Raw genomic sequence first — 20,946 nt, 5'->3', positions numbered from 1 at the left:
GTTTTCGGGAGTTTAATGGACTCCTGGAATGGATTCATTTTGACTACCAAGGTACCACTGTACTGCAACTGAGGATAGTGTGGTGATACTGGTTCATCTAGCTATGAGAAGCCTACAGAATCAAGACCAAGTGCTCTCTTGTTCAGCCACACTAGTTAAGATTTCCTCCCCACCAAATTGATAGGAACACCCATTGAAACCTTCTGAAAAAGAACATATCAGACACAAAACCAAGTTTGGAAAAAATTAATATTATTTAAAATATGTCTGACTTAAATATTTCCACATAACAAAGTATTATTTTCGAGTCACCAGCTATATCACTTATATACATATGTCCATAGTTAACAAAACAATTATGAGATGTCCTATCAAAAAGCAGTGATTTTTCCCATTCAGGAAATAGAAAGAACTAGTCATATAATACACAAGTATAAATTATATGTACATATATCTTCTTTCTGGAACTGAGGGCAAATAAAAAGCAATTATTCTTCAGAAAGGTATAACATGTCTACATTACAATAAAATGAATCAATACTGATTTTGAAGTGGTCACTTAAAGTTGAAAACTTTATGAGCACTTCCTATAACTGGGATTTTTGTTATTTACAAAATATACTCAACAGCCACATAGAGGCTTAATTATCTGTATATATACATACGCACACATATATATAACATATAAAGAAATTCAAAAATTTAAAGTAAAATTAAGCAAAATCCTTCTGTCTTTGGAATGTCTTAAAACAGAAAATGCTTTATTCCAGTGTTTCTTTAGATATATTACCTTTTCTAAGTAAATGGGGCTTTTCAGAACATTACTGAAAAGCCTAGGTAGTTTTATTTTTAATCAAATGTCAACAAAATCAAGGTTATTATTAATTGGGGGCTGTCAGAAACCAATCTGCATTTGCTGATACAACTTGTGCTACAGCTCACTTGGTTTGCTCAAGACAAGGCATGGTAGTATGCCCTATTATTTTTAACTTATGGCTTATGTTTTTCATAGTTATCAAGCTAACACTTCTGAGCATTAAGACCTAACACAGAAAATATGTGCATTTGTTGTTCACTTCAAGGAGATTCTATTATTAGTTACATTTTCTTTGAATAATTATTGCTGAATGTGAAGCTAAACATGTACAATTAAGAAATTAATTTAAAAAATAGCTTTAATAAAATGAATATGGTCCATCACTTTCTGACATGTCGCAACACCAGCACCATAATGTAATACCAATTAATGAACTAAAGTAATACCAGACATTTAATGCCGTATTGTAATATGCATTCTCTACTGCATGCATCTAACTCTGAGATACTCTTTCTTCCAATTAATTTTAAACAGTCAGGACATCCTCATGATTGCCAGAACTTCCATGCTGTCTACCTTCTAATCAACGTTCATTGATACCAAGGCCTGGGCGTGTGTCTTTTGTTTTTTTACATGAATACACGTATGATGGGATTCAAAAGATGAGCAAACTCCATGTACCTGAGATCATTGATTGTAGTCAAGATAGCAAAGTGTATCTGGTGTTTCTTCAATATCCTACAAGCTTACAAAAGACAATCATTCTTTTGGTAGTTTTGTAAAATTTAAAAAGTTATATTATCTTATTATTTTTAATATGTTCAGTTTTAATAGTAAAAATCCATAGGTGACTATCTTTATAAAAATTCTAGTCCTGAAAGCATTTTGAGCTTTCACCTTGGTTGTCATCAAAAAATATTGGTCCATTCATTTGAAGATTCTTGAACAACCTCTTCCAAATTCAGAGCACGATTAATGTCTTCACCTTCCTGTCCTTGATGACTGGTAGATTCTTGTATTGTGCCTACCATAACAAGGAAGAGAAATAATGCTAAGAGATCTAGTGAAAATACAGAAGAGTTACATTTAAGCGCTGCTTGACTAAACATCCAATAAGAAATGTGTAAGATTTATTTGGTGGAAAAGCAAACTAAATCCAGCCACGCTTCATGTAATATTTACCTATTAAAGAGTACCGTTTACATCCTTTGAAAGTAATAATGTTGGTACAGTGCTATGGATGGAAGTGCTCATCTGCGGGCTGACTGTTCCTTTCAATGGACAGAGCAAATGTATTCACATTAAGGCACGTGAATGCTTAATCTATTCTGTCCATTTCAATTAATGAGGCAGTCCATGAGGGCAATGGAGTGCATTTATTGATGCAAGAAGTCACTGAATCATGGAAAGAAACTATCATCTATACAGCTACCTAAAATTACTATATATATTCCATTACACGCTTCACAGAAAGCAAAAGTTCAGCTTAATGTAAATGAACCCAGAGTGAGGCTCAGACTCATGCCCTCCACCCTCACATGTGTTTAACAGCTTTTCACTTCCAGTTTAGCTTACGTGCAACTTGTTGTCTTGTCTGATCCAACAAACAGTGCCAGAAAAAAAAGAACCTATGAAGTTGCATCAAGCTTTCTAACAGATATTTTAAATTTTATTGATTTATCATTTTTGTCAACCGCTTTGATGTTTTCCTACTATCAAGCAGTACATAAATTTATGAAATAAATAAACTGAGTAATTGCAGACTATACCTCTGTACAGTTTAGGAAAGAAAGAAAAATGTTACTATTCAGTACAAACAGCAACACATTCATACACATAAGCCTTGCAGTACATTATGTACTTTTGAATGCCTACAGCAAGGGTGAGAATCCACTTTTGTCTGGCCTGCCACAGCAATATGTGTCCTACACCCAAAGTTTTATGAGGTTAGGTGAGTGACAGGGGACATGGGCTGACAAAAATGACATTTTCTCCAGCCCTGGCCTGGAGAATGAGAGCAGGGGCTGAGATTTAAAAAGAAGGAAAAAGTAAAATAAGCTCCCAGCACTCAATGCTGTCCAAGTAAACGAGTAATGCTGAAACTTGAGAATATTGTACCATAAATGCCAGGGCTGGTTTAAGCCCTACAGTATTCTATATAAAATTTCCACTTGGCAAATTTTACATACCAGAATAGCCATGGGCTCGTTTCATATGAAGCTTCATATTGCTTTTCTGGGTAAATCCCATTGCACAATAATCACATTTGTACGGTCTTTCTCCTGTGTGTTTTTTCATATGAACTTGCAAAGCACTCTTCTGGTTAAAAGCCTTCTCACACAACGTGCACTGAAACGGTCGTTCTCCTTTAATAAACAAGACACTTTTAGAACATTAACTGCAAAGTGATGCAAAGTGGAGTAAAACTCCTTAAACTTCACAAATACATTAATTTTACTTGAACTGGCTATGATCACCATTTAAGGGACCGTTCTCACTAAAACCTGGTCAAGGCAAGGAACTATTTAGCTCCTATGCATTGGGCTGAAATAAAGGAGCACCTGACTCTGAGACCTGTGCGCTCAGGTTAGGAAAAGGCCCAGAGAAGTGGAATAGCTCAAACACTGCTAATTTACTCTTGAACAGAGATGCTCAGTTAACTTTGCTGAACTCCTTTCTTCCTTTTGAACTATGCTGTTCCTTCTTTGGGCATGGCGTGTAAAGATAGCATAAAGCATAAGGTTAAACAGGTAAAAGTTTCAGTTGCTGCATTACTCCTAAAAGTCCTCCAACTTCCAGAGTATGGATCACCCAGGGAGGCCAACCTGGCGCCTTTGTTACATATCTTTACACACTATACAAAAACATCCCAAGCTTTGGGCTAGTTCAGGGGTCTGCAACCCGCGGCTCTGGAGCCGCATGTGGCTCTTTTACACCTTTGCTGCGGCTCCGGGGCGGATACTAACGAGGGGAGGAGGCGCATTGTGCGCCCCGACACTCCCCACTGTGGCGGGCGCTGTACTGGCTGTGATGTCGCATGGGGGCGGTGCGTGCGTCACCTTCCTGCCCCCCCCGCTACATTGTAAGGGGCATGTACGCTGGTCACTGCATTGAAAGGGGGCATGTACACTGGTCACTGTTTTGAAGGGGAGTGAAGAACACACACACACAAAAAGGTAACTTGTTAATTTAACGTTTATTTCTACGAGGAGGAGTAATTCTGAGGGGTCAAACAAAGAAATAATAAAAAAGTGACAAAAAAGTTATTTTTATAATGACGAATTTTGCGGCTCCCAGTTTTTTTTCCTTCGGAAACGGGTCCAAGTGGCTCTTTTTGTCTTAAAGGTTGCAGACCCCTGGGCTAGTTAAACAATCTATGGCCTTTTAAACTCTGTGTGTGTGTGTGTGCGCGCGGGGGGTTACTTGCTTGCTTGCTACTATGTTACGCATATTTGCGATTTTATATTGTAAACCAGTGGTGGCCAAAATTGGCCCTCCAGCTGTTTTGGGAATACAGTTCCCATCACCCCTTGCCACTGGTCCTGTTAGCTAGGGATGATGGGAGTTGTAGTCCAAAAACAGCTGGAGGGCCAAGTTTGGCCACCACTGTTGTAAACCATCCTTGGATGACAGGTGGTATAGAAATTTAAAAAAATAAATTAAACAAATAAACAGCCAAGCACTCTGATTGCTGCCTCTCACTTCCTATTGTCCCAGATTCTGCTGTTAATGCAATGGTGAGGATGGGTAGGATCACAGCTATTGGATTAAGTTGTTTACAATTTACTTAACCGTTTGTTAAATTGAACAGCTTGTGACTAGCCACCTGTACTGATAATTTCTTACCTGTATGAATGCGGCTATGCCTTTCCAGCTGGCTCGGCTTAGCAAAGGCTTTTTCACAGGTATCGCATTTAAATACCCTTGGCTTTTGAGAACTTAATGATGGTCCTGCCTGGTGAGTCTGCAAATGCTCCTAATTCAAAACAAAAAAGAAATACATAGAACATGTTTAGGTAAGAAAAATAATAATGAGTGCTAAGTTGCTCACATATCCTTTTGTCAACACCAGGCATAGGCAAACTCCGCCCTCCAGATGTTTTAGGACTACAACTCCCATCAGAACCAGTGGTCAGGGATATTGGGAATTGTAGTCTCAAAACATCTGGAAGGCCAAGTTTGACCTATGCCTGGTCAAGACCTACAAAATCTGAAGCCAGCAATGGCCAAATTCAATCTATTTTATAAAGAATGCAAATAACAAATTTCTTAACAAGTACAAGACCTTATTGAATTAAAAATAATTTTAAATTTAGAAGAAAAACACAAAGCACAACCATTTGCAACTTCACAGTTTCAGCAGAATGTTAAAAACAAAAGCAGCATTTCTCCAAATTCCAAATTTCTTTCCCAGAAAAGAAGCCCACACCCACATAAGGCAATATGGCTCAGTTCAGGTGTCTGAACGAAGCCTAGAAAACAGAAATCTGGTTCTGCAAAGAACCAGAATACAGATTTTGCATGCTATAGGATTAGATTGTAATTTTGCTTCCTGACCCAAAAGTGACAATGTGATTCGTATTAAAAACATATGCAATGCTAAATGGAAAAAGAAACAAGCAGAATCAACTGCACTAAAACAGTTAAACAGAAGTTTTCATAAAAAGGATGGTCCAGGTGAGCCTCTTAACCATCAAGACAGAGGTAACCAGCTGCTTTTTTAAGATAAGGGCATTTGGGAGTTTGCACTCTCTGCCACACAGGAAGAATATCATACCAGCTGGAGCAGCAAATTGGCCCCATCCATTTGCCAGAGAAGAAGTAGCTCTAAGAAGATAACTAGCTAAAGAATACTCTGCTCCAACTGCCAGTTGCCCTGGGACTACAGACATGCAGGAAAGCACACTCTGATCCCATTAACCAGCCAGAAGGCAGGAGGTTGAAAAACAGCCCAGATATCAAAAAAATGGAAGAATTCTAATGCATCAGAGGAAATACTATTGGAACCCCAACATCCAGACATAATTTTGAAAGCATCCCTACTTGTTATTAAATGGAAGAAAGTTTATAAAGAATCTTTTAACTCTTATCAAAGTTTCTTAATAGGAACAGAACTGTTTTCACCAAAATATACCCACAGTGAAGCAGTAAAGGTAAAGGGACCCAACCGGCAGACGACTCTGGGGTTGCGGCACTCATCTCGCTTTACTGGCTGAGGGAGCCGCCGTTTGTCCGCAGACAGCTTCTGGGTCATGTGGCCAGCATGACTAAGCTGCTTCTGGTGAATCAGAGCAGCGCACAGAAGCGCCATTTACCTTCCTGCCAGAGCGGTACCTATTTATCTACTTGCACTTTGACGTGCTTTCGAACTGCTAGGTTGGCAGGAGCAGTAGATGGTCACAATAAAAATAAATAAGAACGCCATTTTCAAAGGGATACCTCTTTGCCTGGTTAGACCTCCTTGAAGTTTTCAATATAATTAGTTGTGAATTTTATTTCGTACCTTAAGGTGTGTTGCTCGTTTGAAGGCTTTATTGCAAATATGACAAACATGGATTCTTTCCTTTCCATGAACTTCTTTACTGTGCTGCATAAGCATGGCAGCTGAAGAAAAAGTCTGACTACATTCAAAACACTGGTGCACACGAGGCTCTTTTTCAGCTTGAATGCCTTTAGATAAACTTGGAGAAATCTCATTCACCTGCAACAGTTACATAAAATATACACACATTACGAGAAATAAAACCACCCAAAACTCAAGAGATAAACATCACTCTTCAGATGCAATGACGCTTTGAAGAAGACATTACAATTGAATAGGTATTGAAATATCTTGTGCAACTTTTATTCCAACTTATTAGTAAAATAAAGTTATGGAGCAATTCTGCCAACCCCTTCAGGGAAAGCACGTGAGTGCCTGGTTGTGGTGAAATTCTGAAGAAATGGATCCCTGGGTGTGCTCTGCTCCTGCTAGAGCCCCACTCCCAATCAGATCCACAAGTCAATTACTATTTTCAAATAACCATCACCATAATAAATTAATTTTCAGGTTGACTCTGAAAGAAGAAGAAGGGGCAGGGAAATAAAGGAAGCGAATTTCAGTGAATGCCCATCAGAATTAGAAGAATTCAAAGGAATGATGGTACAGAGCACAGGGTAATTGAAGTAATTGCCTTTTCCTGTCAATTACTCCTTTAGGACTAATCTGTGTTTGGCAACATACCAGAAGTGAGCAAGACCAGTGCCAATGGTGGGTAATACCAGTCGTTCGCCCCCTTTCTTTTTTATGTTACCTACATGATGCACTGCTGCGTCAGGCAGGAGGAAAAAACCTGAGGGAATTGACCAATATCCCACAAGTCTTTGCTCCTGCCTGTCGTCAGCTGGTGAGGGATGTCCCACACCATTGGCTGCAGTGTCCCTCAAAATAAATTTAGGCCAATGGCCACACGAGGCCTATGACAGCGGAGTGCCCACCACTGGCATATAATGCAAACAAAAAGGGATGTAAGAAGAAAAAGACACCTTTAAGAATTAGACTAACTTTAAAATGGAGACTTCCAAGACGTAAGAATGTGCACTTAATTTCACATTTAATATTCACAGTGTTCAAAAGGAAAGATTTGGTTAATATGAAGCAACTTCAAAATTCTTCTTGAAAATGCAAAGGTCAAACATCCAAATTTAAACCTCCATACTTAACTTCCATAATACACTAAATTGATTAGGATAAGATAAATGAGAACATAATTCTTCACCTACATAAATTCTACAATATATATATATTAAGCCTATTTTGTATCTTTATTCAAGGAACAACATACATAAAAAAGTTTACCTGATATGCTAATTCATCCTGGCTTGAAGGTATTGAATGTGGGGTATGACTCACTAGTATAACTTGCTGGGAGCTTGAAGTGCTCTGTCCAGAGAGATTAGAATCTGTCAGTAAAGCAGGGAACTGTTGTCCCTGCCAAAAGAAAAAGTGAAATGCATTACATTTAGAAGAAAATGTAACTGCAGTGTGCAGTCAAAGACTATAAATATGAATTTGTTGATGTGTCATAACACCAGATTTTTCTTTGAAACTTTTTTAATCTGCTGTTGCTGTAAACTGTTATCTATCTCACTGAGTTCACAATAATAGCAACAACAAAACCACTAACATAGCCCATGGCTCCAAGAATCAAGCCATCTAAAACTCAACATGAGACAGAGAGGAAGAGGAGGGAAAGGGAGGAAAGGGTATACGTTGCAAGAAAAAATGTGTTACTTTCAGTATGGTATGGAGACTAAGGATTTGTGTCACAGGATGCATAAAGATACATAAGGAAAGGTGTGTTTAGATATGGTATTTGAAGGGAGTAAGAGACTGGGCATCATAGTTCTCAGAGCCTCTCCTTAAAAGGAAGGTGGTCACTAGTGCTTCCTAGGGCATGTCATGGGTGTTTCCTAAGGCAGTTTTTGGCTTTGCCTGGATTAAACTAGGAAATGCAGAGCTTCAGGGATGGATAAAGGGAGATATGCCTTACTGCATGGGCTGAATGACCTTTTATGATATACAGAATTTTCCTTCTCCAACTATTATTTACAAAGTATGTTGGTAAACTCTTATGTTTATGTTTATTTTAGAATAGCAAAGCTATAAAGTAAACACCACTTCTACCATATATTCTAGGTCCTTCTCTAATATACTTAATAGGTCTTGCCCTATACTTAAAGCATCTCCTACAAATGCTTGTGCAGCCTGCAGCAACCTGAAGCTGTTTTCAAACTACCCTTACAGTAAGAATTTGCTTATCAGTAATCCACAGGTACATTGCAAGTGTTAATTAACATGGTAAAACCAGGGGAGAAAACAGCAGATGAATGCTTAGCAAAGAAAGCCTTAGTAACTATTAACTATGAAGATTTCTCAAAAAGAGTTGAAACCTGACAGTGTAATCTTCAAATAACTGCAGCAGCAGAAACACCCCAAGTCAACAAGCACTGAAAATCACAGGCAAAACAAGTTCAATAGGAGTATTAGAGTAAATTTTAAAAGTAACTATATTGACATTATACATTAGGGAACATAATCTTTGTACTGCACAAATATTTTCTTTGTCAAGCTGCATTCAGGCTTCCTTTACCCTAGTTTTATAGCAGGCATTAATTAGCAGGTATCAGGAATATTAATTAGCAGGTATTAGCAGGTACCAGGTATCAGGAATAGGCTAGAACCGTGACACAAACCTGCGATGTGATGTTAAGAGTCACCGCATCAAGACCAGCAGATAGCATACTTTGAGTATCGGCTAGGGTCAATGTGACACTACCATCTCCTCCAACTCCTGGTGATGACATTACTAAATTCTGAGCTGGCTGAGACATGGGCGGTGTTGAAGGAAGGTTCCCACTTGATGCATTAAGCTCTGTAAAAAGGTATGATATTTCAAAACTCTACACATAATTATCATAATTTACTAGTTGGGAAATGTGCCAATCTGCCTAGCACTATACTTTTATGAATACTCATGGCTGTCCACTTTTCATAACATGTTCTGTGTAAACACTACAGGCAGCAACCATTTCATGTGGGGATTCCGTTCCCGGCCGCCGTGTGCATCGGTGGAGCAGTAATAAGTGTGCCATGCCCCCATTGGACCTGCCTTCTTTCCACGCCCCCAAAAGGACCTGCACATTGGTGGGCCTAAAGTGGTTGCCACCTGTAATAATTTACAAGTGGAAATTGCTCAAGCAGGCTGAAATAACAGCATTTTAATAACAGTATGAAACAATATGAACATAAAAGTAGCTTACAACACCATTTTTAATGGAAAAATCTAATAAAAGAATGCACTGCAATTGATGGAAGGAGCAAAAAGGGAAGGCATTTGAATGACTTGGGCTTCAATGAAATCAGGCGTTTTTGAGAAACCAGTTCTCATTTCTTCACTGAAACCGCTAAGCCAGAATATAATACGATTTATTGGGAAAAAATTAAAAGCCTACCTGAACTACTGTTCAGCACTGGGCTCTGAGAGAGGAGTTGATCATTACTTATTGTTAATGTAGCACCTGCTGACTGATTATTGATTGTTGGTGTTGCCAGTCGTAGATTCCCATTCAGTTCATTAGCTCCAGAGGAATTATGCTGAATAAGATCCTGGCCTAAATGCAAAATTGAATCTATAAGCCAATGAAGATCTATATTTGCTTCTGCATTTTTAATGCATAAAAATATTCTAATTTTACAAGAAAAAATAGCTGTAGTGCTATGGAAACATAAACTCATGAAATCTGTCAAACTGTAAATATTAAATGAAAATATTAAATTAATATTACAGTAAATCAAAAACATCTTTAAGAGTTTAGTTAAAACAGCAGTCAAAATAAATTTTAAAAACTGTCCAGTAGCACCTTAGAGACCAACTAAGTTTGTTCTGGGTAGTGTTCTTCAGATATACCCAGAACAAACTTAAAGGTAAAGGTACCCCTGCCCGTACGGGCCAGTCTTGACAGACTCGGGGGTTGTGCGCCCATCTCACTTAAGAGGCCAGGGGCCAGCGCTGTCCGGAGACACTTCCGGGTCACGTGGCCAGCGTGACATCGCTGCTCTGGCGAGCCAGAGCCGCACACGGAAACGCCGTTTACCTTCCCGCTGGTAAGCGGTCCCTATTTATCTACTTGCACCCGGAGGTGCTTTCGAACTGCTAGGTTGGCAGGCGCTGGGACCGAGCAGCAGGAGCGCACCCCGCCGCAGGGATTCGAACCGCCGACCTTTCGATCGGCAAGTCCTAGGCGCTGAGGCTTTAACCCACAGCGCCACCTGCGTCCCTTAGGTGGCGTCCCTTAGGTCCCTTAGGTTGTCCCTTAGAACAAACTTAGGTGGTCTCTAATGTGCTACTGGACAATTTTTTTATTTATTTTGACTGCGTCAGACCAACACGGCTACCTACCTAAAGTTAACACAGCAAATAGAGGAAGAGTTAATATGCTAGGGAAAATAAATGCCACTACACCGAAGTGTGTGGATATCTTTGAACCAGGGCTTGTGAAGTATTAAGCATATATTATTAGACAGAGTGACTTTACACACAAAAAATAAGGATAGTATACTTGCCAGATATGGTAAGGGTAATTTCTTGAGGGGTTCCTGACGAGTTTGAAGTAGTTGTACTAGAGGCATGAGCTAAAACATGGCTCAGACTCGAATTATTTATTGTCAATGTAATCTCATGCTGACCATTTGAATTTGAAACCATACTCTGTGAAGTCATGACCTGAGACAGATCCTGTGAACCTAAACACAAACAGGGTAGCAATAATAATAATCAGCAGCCAAACTTCAATATGTTAATATTCACTGTCGTGATGCCTGTTCCAAGAAGGCACAGAAGCAGGTCTTAAACTGGCATGGTCCAATTATTCACAAAAACAATATAAACAACCCCAGGAGGAATCACAGTGCTTGAGAAGAGATGGTGTTCCTCACTTGGATGCAGATTATCCTATGTCTTGGAAAGTAGCCCTATGTACTTGTTTGGAAGTAACTGAATGAGTAGAAATCCTCACTCCCCTTTGTCTGTAGTTGTCAATCTCTTTTGCCCCTGTATACAGCCTCATCTGCTTCAGGGTGCTAGCAGACGGGGGGATATAGGAGAGGCCTTTGAAAAAATTTATCCAAATAGCGCACTCAGCCACTTCTATGCATGACTGTACATGCAAATAACTCTTTAAAAAGAACCCAATCACCCTATTTATTCAGGATAATGATGCATCATATAGTAAATGATTTAAACAATTAGGGAATTCAAAATACATACATAAATGTTCCTCAACCAGGAACAGGTTTAATTTAATTTGTGCTTTTTTTAAAAAAAAATCTTTATTGATAGAAATACATAGTTGATCAGTATTTGCCAAGGGCAATAATATATTTGCTCTTAAAATTGAAATTAATATTTATATAATAAACTTACAGAAAAGATGAGCAAAATAAATTTAAACGTGGAATAATTCTGGGAGCTTTTAGCAACAGATCCCTTCAAAATGGAAGTGTGTGCTTTTGTATCATGCTTACCAGCAGTGTTCGTAGTCAAAACAGCCTCTTGCTCAGATATAGGTCCTATTGTCATATTTGCTGAAGAGGTAACAGTGGGCTGTAAGGACAAGCTTGACAAAGGTTGTATTACCACATTTGCTGGCACTGAACTATCTGCTGTCTGGAGCGAGGTGTTCTGAGTAGCCAAACTGGGATCCCCAGTTAGCTGCTGGGTCAGTACGTTACCCTGTTGTAGCGTCTGCTGCAGAAGACTGGGATCAATCTGAAAAGAAAATGAATATAGGAGATGCAAAAAGATGACACCTATCCACAAAATATTATAGAATTTCTCAGAGAAAGTATTTCCCCAGCTTCGAAGTAAGCTAGTTTAAAGAAACTCTAACCATGGTAGCAAGAGTTAAGTTATGAAATCTAGTTTTTGCTAAAGCTTGATAATTTGCACAGATTATTAAGATGTTTTCTATTTACAACCACATTTGCACATAATGCTAAGCCTCCCCCCCCCCAAAAAAAATGGTTTAATAAGCCAGGACATGCATGAGCAGTATATATACAAAGGGAGTTGCTTTGCACTTATCTGCGCAAAACTTACTCTTTATTTGTTTATAAAAGATAATACAGGATAAACATACTTGTAATGTAATGTTGTTGATGCTGGTAGGATCTATTCCAGATATTTGAACGTTTGGTCCAACCAAGTTAGCAGCAAGCTGTAACTGTATTCCTTCAAGGGTTGCCAAACTACCATCCGTCAAGGATACAGTTAAATCACCTCCAGCTATAAAGGAAAACAGTCATATATATATATTGTATCCTTTATTTTCAGGAAGCCATGCCAACAAGTTCTATCTTCTATGGATAAACATATCACATTCATAAGCAGCCCACAAGAAGTACTTGTAAACAAAGACAATTGCCCTGCCTTTCTCCTCTAGTTCTCTCTGCCCTTCCCTTTCTTCTATCCGGCATATCTAAAAGCAACCAATGTAGATGGGGGGGGGAGAGTATCAGGTGGGGGGCAACTTTAACCAGTTCCCTTCCCCTCCCCACTTTCCCTTTCCCTTTCACAGCTAGGTGGGCAGACTGGCTAAAGGATGGGAGCTCTGTTTGAAGTCACTTCACCTTTTCCCAAGCCAAATTTTCTCTTTGGCTTACTGGGCCACTGAACTGTGGCAGGTAGTGTGGGTGTAAGAGGAATGTACATTCAACAGCTCCTCAGAGTGATCTTCGCTGCTCAAGCGAAGTGAGCCAATGAGGTGCGCAATGAGTCAGCCAAACCTGTGAATCTTGCCCAAGCTGTGCCTTGTTCAGAGCATGAACCGTAGTCCTACTTCTTCCTTACCAGGTAATACCAACAGAAAGAGGCTTTAAACCCCATGCAGAACAACAACAGTGTTTACCTGACATTGAAGCAGGAAGTATAGCCTGACCAACAAGACCTTGTGGAAGCAAATTTTGGTCAAACTGGCCTGTCAGAACAGAATTATTCATGATGAAAACATTGGGATCTGTTGAGGATGAATTAAGAAGGTTTACTGGCTGTAGTCCCTCAGCCGGAGTGCGAGGCGCAGGCTTCCTGGCCTTCTTGGCCTCTGGTTTAAAGTGACACTGTATGTGGGTCTTCCTCCGTCCAGAAGTTCGAAACCTCAAGTCACAGTGAGGGCATTTAAAGGGTTTTGCTCCAGTATGTAAGCGCATATGCACTTTCAGGCTACCTTTTGTAGAAAATGAATTGCTGCATACGTGACAACTGAAGAGTTTCTGACCTGGAGAGTAAGAAAACAGTCTGTCAGGTGAAAATAAAGATCCTAATCTCTTTACAGCTATGACCCACTGCAATTCTGTTGAGCCTGTACAGCGGAGGCCACTGTCAAACATTGTGTCAGAAAATTGTGTCCTACATGTTCCTGTCTTCCGTTCTCCATCCACTTTCCACGTAGAAAGTAAGAAAATGAACAAGGACATATATTTCAATGTAGGATGTCCCTGAACTTATGGTTTAAAATATGAACAGCTGTATTAAGGGTTTAATACAAAGGTTTTGCACAAGACTGATATTTAGCTGATAAGAGCTCCACATAAATAAATAAAAATAATTAAGGGTGTACTGTGATCGCAGTATCCAAAGTCATCTCCCACAAATGCAGTGATTTCAAGAAAACAGCTCCACCTGGCTTGTTGAAATTGCAGCATGCTTTCAGTGTGTGGCAAACTGCTAGAAATACACATGCACATCCTGTCTGGGGAGGGGAAATGGCAGTTCCACACTAGTGATGGCTGCATATGTATAATGGGTTTTTTCCCCCTCAATGGATTTTCCACAGTAAAAAAATATATCTGATTAATATTTTTTTAAGTACAGGCCGCCATTTTGATGACAATGACATCAGGTGGACAGTGAGAAAAGCTAACATGCATTAGCAGCACCTGTTCCACAATAAACCTCCTTCTGGAAGCACCCTTCAACACTGAAATCAACAACCACCCACTGCTGTAATATTTCATTAAAAACCCAAACATCCCAGCCAGATTATCATCCTAAAAAATTCAAGTGTTTTGATGTTCCTGGGGTTTTTTTCACCTGCACATTTCATTAGAGAGTTGGAATTATAAAACATTTTGCTTACCTGTGTGTGTTTTTACATGGCAATCCAGAGTAGACTTTACAGTAAAACTCTTTCCGCATTCATCACATTTATATGGTTTTTCTCCCGTATGGATACGCACATGCCTAGTCAAAAATAGTTGTTCTTCAATTAATATATGCTTATGCGAATACTATATGTTTATCAATGTCTGCTAGCCAACACCAATGTTTACAAAGCAATTAAAACATCTAGGTCTAAAAAAATTGAGGAGCATTGAAATGTGGTTTTGTAAGCAAGTTGGAAAAACATATTTGGAAACATTTTCCAAGTCCAATTATACCTGGAGCTACTAAGCCACAGATTTTCATTTGACAAGCTTTTCATAAAATGGTTGCAATCCAGGGACTGCTTTAATTTATTTAATACATTCCTATACCACCCCTCATCGTATCAGATACCAGGGTGATATACGATATAGACAATAAGGTATTTGAAACCCATTACAATTAAAGACTAACATCAGCAACCATAATGAAAGATAGCAAATTAACATGTATTAACTTGTGCTGAAAAAACTGTAATGCAGGTACCAGGTGGACCTCTTTAGGGAGGGCATTCCAGAAACAGGGCACCATCACTGCGAAAGTCCTATGAGTAGGACGTCAGGCACTTTTAATTTGAACTGTTGCCTCCCATGCCATATTGCAAGCTACATTTGAAGCTCCTCCACATTTCAGAAGTGGATCCAATGTGATATGAACAGCTGCTACTAAGAAATCAGTTAATAAACAACTTGGCATGCAATAAATAGTGGAATTCTTTAGACTGTGGCCAGAATGATTAAAAGTGTGCTGCAAAAATAACGTGCTTTGTGTGTATTCTTTAGCTTTGACGGTGGCAGGCCTTCTTACCTGACTAAATCACTAGGTTTTTTAAAGCTTTTTGGACAGTAAGTACAACAGTTGGCATATTTTGGCTCAGCTTCCATTTCTGCTTGCTTGTCTTTGATTTCACTAATTCTGTCCTTTTCTGCAGCAGATTGGACAAGAACTTTTTCAGAAACAGTTGCGCTTTCTTGTGGCCTGATTTTTGCAAGTTCTGCTGTTTCTTCCTCTGTGAAAGTGATAACACCAGGTCTAGATTTTCTAGAAGATGTTCTTTCAGAGGTCTCATCATCATCTTCTGCATATTTCAATAGAGAAACAATAACATGTTATAGAATACTTTTAGAGGCCCATTAAAATAATCAACCTCCGTGAACATCACACTGTTTAAATATCAAAGTGATTATTCACACATATGGGGGGAAAACTCACCTCCTCCTGCTGTTTCTCCACCTGATGCTGCCGTTGAAGACACAGCTTGATGCTTTTTCATGTGCTTTTTGCAGTGAACAGTAGTTCTGAAACTTTCATCACAAAATGGGCACTTGTATGGTTTCATGCTCATGTGAGTTGCCATATGTCTAGTAAGGCTTCCATTAGTAGTAAAGGATGTATTGCAAATGCTGCAACTGAATGCTTTAACTCCTGAAGGAAAAAGGACAAATAGACTTTCTGGTTATCAGATTTAAGGTGCAATTCCAAGCACATAGCAGCGACTTGCTTTCAATTTGTTATCAGAAACGTGTTGATAGTCACTAATTTTTATTTTTATTTGATATTTTTATCCCACTCCTCTTCCAAGGAGCAGAAGCAATGACTGGCCCAAAATCATGGAATCAGCTTTATAGCTGAGTGGGGAATGAAACTGATTCTCCCCATTTTTAGTCCAGCATTCTAAACACCACACCATATGCTCTAATTTAGACCATTTTAAAAGGCTGTTCTACCAATAACCATTACGCATGTCAGATGAATGGGATCTCCATATCAGAAGCAGAATGCTTTGAATTCTGGAGATGGCAATGACTTATATGCTTTGCTTTGGACTGCTTAGTAGCCACTGTTGAGAACAGAAAGTCAGACTACATGACCTTTGGTTTAATTCAGGAGGAAATTCTTATACTGTCATGCTCTTCTTTTGGACACAGGAGAATTAAAAGGTTTAAAATGACTTGCAAAAGAACCACATATTACTACTGCTTTATCACCTGTATGTGTCTTCTCGTGAGATTTAAGAACCCCAGAAGAAACAAATCCTCGTCCACATAACTGGCATTTATAAGGCTTTTCTCCAGTGTGAGAACGTACATGCTGCTTCAAGTGGCTGGATTTCTTGAAACCCTTGTTGCAATATTCACACCTACAAAAATGGAAGTTCAATTGGAATGAAATGAAAAGTCAACTTTGATGATGGCCTGTAAATAAATATATGACATGTCATTGCTTCCTGGTTTACTGCTAGCAACAAATGATATTATTATACAGAGTTGTAGTTCATGAATTTATGACTTAAATGTTTCCCAGTGACATATATTCAGCCCATAAACCAATTTACATTGCAAATCTGTGTTTGCTCAGAAGTAAGTCCCACTGTGTTCAGTAAGAGAGTGGACTTTTCCTTTCAACAGCTACATAAGAATGGCCAATTGCAAAGTTCAAAAAACCTGTAAGAACGCTTGCTTTGATCTTCATTATCTTCCAGAAACTGAGAGCGTTGAGGATGCAGCTCAAGTTCTTGTGACTGATCTTGAATCAGGCGGGTGGTCTGGGAAGCAAATATTAATTTTTCAGTTGTCAATACAATACTAAAATTAACTCACCTAAACATGTAACAATGATGGCTAAACTCTACATTTAACCAAGCAGCGTTGTGTGGCAATAAAATGGCCTACTCCTAAAGGAAGCTTGTCTTTAGCAAAGGTGACAGACTCTTTATTTGTCTTCTTTTTTAACTCTATTTTGCTGTTGCAGGTGGTGACTTTAGAACAACTGATGTCTCAAAGGTCCAGTCACCATATCCATTTCCCCCAATTGTCCTGGCATTACAGGTCATTGTGGGGAGGCAAAATGTTCAATTGGTGAAGAGGTACAGCTCTTCTCTCTGAAGCAGCAATATCTGACCTAAGAATGCAAGTTCCACAAAGCTAAAAAAAACCTACAAACCTTTCAAGTAAATACTTACTACATTAATAGCATCTGGTGCAGGAACCTGAAGTAGATTTGGTTGGTGGTAGCTTGTTGAAAGAGCTTGGGATTCAAGGGTGCTTGAATCTTGAAGCTGCTGTACTGCTGGAAATTGATTTTGCTGACTGTAGCCATCATTAACAGTAAAACCTATCAAAAGACAAATGAGAAAGCCTTATTAGGCGTAAGGTTATTGGATTGTTTTGGTTTTTTATTATGTATTTTGTGTTTTCATATTGTGATTTTATCTTGTGAAGCACCCTGAGACCTGCAGGTATAGGGTGATATACAAATTTAATAAAGAACAATTTATTAATTATTATTATTATTATACAGTACATAACTCACACTCATCCATTACAATGCAAGCAACTCACTTTCTGCAAACTATAACAGCTCAACAGTACGATTCACCTAGCAAGAAGAGATGTAAGGAAAACCTTGTACCAATTTGTAATCATAGATCCATAGATTTTTAAATCATAGATTGAACATGCCTTTGCAAATTAATAGATCCTAAAATCCCTGTCCTCCTTGCCATGGAAGGTCAGGGATTTGGAGTCACGATAGTGGCACCAAAATGATATGGAATTTGTAGAGCTTAATCCTAGGTGTTGCTGAGACATAAGCCAATAGGATCAAACCATAGCTAATAAACAACAAAACAATGGTAACTTATGGAAATACAATAATAATTTCCTTTTCATCTACAAGAAAACAGCAAAAAAAAGAAACTTTATTGGCATCCAATAAACAGGCACAGCAATAAGGGTACTTACCCCCAAGTTTGCCTTCTTTTCAACTATGGTCTCCACAAAACACAATTTGAAGTTTCCTTAAAAAGTTTCAATTAGCTCAGAGCCATTCAGATTCTGAATTTAATGTTATGTGGACATGTGTCTAACAGGTTGACCCAGCTTCCTTTAACTACATTGGTTTCACAAAAATGTAAGACTCAGTACAAACAATAACAGCATAAACATTATCCCAAACTAATTCCTATTCCACTATATTTGTGCCTCTTCAACATGAAGTTATTTGCTCCTCTCATAAAATTTATGTTATACCAGCACTTCACATTGAAAAAAACAAGAAGTTTAACTGAATCTACCGCTTCTCTTCTTTCATGGGAAGAAATGAGTTATAAAGACTCTTCTTAAAAACAAAAACAAAAAAAAAAAAACCCTTAAAAGAATCAAGTCTTCAAAAAAGTCCCAACTCCTATGGTTGTAATCCGTGGGCAATCATTTAATTTTATCCTGATTCTAATTTTTAAGCTGTATTTTAATCAATTGTTTGATAGTGTTTTAATGTATTTGATATTTGATGTTAGCCACCCTGAGCCCGGTCTTGGCCGGGGAGGGCGGGGTATAAATAAAAATTTACTTACTTACTTACTTACTTTAAAAGAATCCTTCCAAAAGAATTTAAAAATTATAATGTAGCACCTTAGAGATCAACTGAGTAGTTTTAGGTATGAGCTTTCGTGTGCATGCACACTTCTTCAGATACTCTGAAACAGAAGTCATCAGACCCCTATATATAATGAGAGGGAGGGGAGGGAATGGGTGATTGGCTAATGGGTATGGTAAGTCTGTTAGTGACTGTTAGTGACAGTTGGTCCCACAAGAAAAAGAAAAACCAAAAGATTTTTTTTAAAGGGACAGTACGTAAAGGACCAAGAATCGTTTTAGCCTGTGTAATGGGATAAGAATCCAATATTGCTGTTCAGACCAGGTCTCTCCATATTTTCAGTTTAGTGATAAGTTGTAATTCAGCAACTTCTCTTTCAAATCTATTCCTGAAATTCTTTTGTAATAGGACAGCCACTTTGAGATCTTGTATTGAATGTCCTGGGAGACTGAAGTCTCTGTCTCAAGCTCTGGGAGGAAGACCTTTCATAGCCTACAGACAGCCACCCAATCTTAAATTCCTCCTCACCCACAATAATACAGCAACCAAACTTAATATGGAAACTGGTACCAGAGCCTGCAATCAACCCAGATGCCAACTTTGTTGCCTTATACACCTGGGTAGTCCCATTACCGGCCTCAATGTTCTTAGCAAGGTGTTCCTCAAATTCTTTTTTTAAGCATCCCTTACACTTGCACTTCTTTTGCCAAAGTTTATATTCCTTTTTGTTCTCTTCATTTAGACAAGACTTCCATTTTTTTTGAAAGAAGCCACCATCCATCACAACCACTGACTCCATTTCAGAACTATCTACCAGGCAATCCAGGGGATAGGTATATGTTCCTAATGATCAAATTGCCCACCGCCAGGATCTCTCCACTCCACCCCCCAGAGAAATATCCTCAGCACAAGAGGATAGCTGCTCATCCCCCAAAGAATGAGTCCCTTCCTAAGGAGCTGTTCCCCTTTTCCTCAGAGTGATGTTCTCCTTCCCCAAGACCCTCCTTCTCCCTGACAGCAGGGGAACTATCATCATGGAAGGACAACGCAACTATAATGTAAGACTTTCATTTTCCTATCTTACTAGTAAAAAAAACACCTAAGTTAAACACATGTTTCTTTATATATGTTGTTGTTTAGTCGTTTAGTCGTGTCCGACTCTTCGTGACCCCATGGACCATTCTTTATATATACCTATACCTATACATACCTATACCTACACACACACACACACACACACAAACATATATATATCTGAGATTTAAAATTTCTGAATGGCTCCTGGATCATCAAATAACCTTCAAAGAATAGGAAATATGTAGAGAGCATTCCAAGTAAAATAGAAATATTCTACAATACAGATTTAAAACCATGCTTTGTCTAGCATTACTTAATATCTTCCATTTCTATAAGATGAATAAAACAGAAAACTTTCCTAAAAGAAAATAATTAAACCTGTAGTTTCACAAATTAGATTGGCTCTGAAACTCCACTCAATCAGTTTCACAAGCACCAACCTTTTTCTGTAGATGTGGTGACGTTCTGGAACTGCAGTCACTGTGCAGCTGAATGCTGTTGAAGCTTTCAAACATTGCAAAAACATACTCATAGGTCACTTTGAAAAGTATTATTTAGACATTTACTAACCTTGTGATAATGCTTGCTGATCAAATGCTTGCTGTGCTATAGTCTGCTGCTCAAACTGATTCATATTTTCTTGAAGTGCATGTTGGGATGTCACAAATCTATCTGGAAATGAAATGAAATGTGAAAAATGAACATAAGATTTTACTGCAGTCCATTAAATTTCAGCTTTGTATTCTTGCTATAAAAAAGCATGCCTAGGCACTCTGTTGTGGTACCCATAACCCAGGTTTAAGGTATCATTTAGCTTCTAGCTGTCACATCTGTTTCTAATACCGATCATGTTCAATGAACGAGCTGCAGCTTGGGTCTAATGTGACTTTCTTTCTGCAATGAAAGGAAGGTTCACAGAAAGCCTGAAACTTATAC

At 38.6% G+C, this 20,946-nt stretch overlaps 1 protein-coding gene across 5 annotated transcripts in view; it reads right to left on the bottom strand.

Annotated features, from left to right (window-relative positions):
- Positions 1-235: 235 nt before the first annotated feature.
- The window catches only part of ZNF236 (zinc finger protein 236), a 46,573-nt gene continuing 25,862 nt past the window's right edge, over positions 236-20,946 (bottom strand). For all 5 annotated transcript variants that reach the window (XM_081919418.1, XM_081919421.1, XM_081919420.1 and 2 more), the window contains exons 16-33: positions 20,581-20,682; positions 17,519-17,670; positions 17,001-17,101; positions 16,545-16,696; positions 15,769-15,981; positions 15,364-15,634; positions 14,492-14,595; positions 13,265-13,630; positions 12,497-12,642; positions 11,883-12,126; positions 10,923-11,102; positions 9,812-9,970; positions 9,053-9,231; positions 7,656-7,787; positions 6,321-6,518; positions 4,664-4,793; positions 3,007-3,183; positions 236-1,841 (exon numbers count right to left, since the gene is read on the bottom strand). In XM_081919418.1, the coding sequence (XP_081775544.1) occupies positions 1,726-1,841; positions 3,007-3,183; positions 4,664-4,793; positions 6,321-6,518; positions 7,656-7,787; positions 9,053-9,231; positions 9,812-9,970; positions 10,923-11,102; positions 11,883-12,126; positions 12,497-12,642; positions 13,265-13,630; positions 14,492-14,595; positions 15,364-15,634; positions 15,769-15,981; positions 16,545-16,696; positions 17,001-17,101; positions 17,519-17,670; positions 20,581-20,682 (3,122 nt within the window). In that variant the 3' untranslated portion in view covers positions 236-1,725. The remainder of the gene's footprint in view (positions 1,842-3,006; positions 3,184-4,663; positions 4,794-6,320; positions 6,519-7,655; positions 7,788-9,052; positions 9,232-9,811; positions 9,971-10,922; positions 11,103-11,882; positions 12,127-12,496; positions 12,643-13,264; positions 13,631-14,491; positions 14,596-15,363; positions 15,635-15,768; positions 15,982-16,544; positions 16,697-17,000; positions 17,102-17,518; positions 17,671-20,580; positions 20,683-20,946) is intronic.

Source organism: Podarcis melisellensis, assembly GCF_964234715.1.
Source record: "Podarcis melisellensis genome assembly, chromosome: 7".
In the NCBI taxonomy this organism is placed as follows: Eukaryota; Metazoa; Chordata; class Lepidosauria; order Squamata; family Lacertidae; genus Podarcis; species Podarcis melisellensis.
The sequence above is the reverse complement of the archived record's forward strand: the minus strand, read 5'-3'. Positions and strand labels throughout refer to the sequence as shown.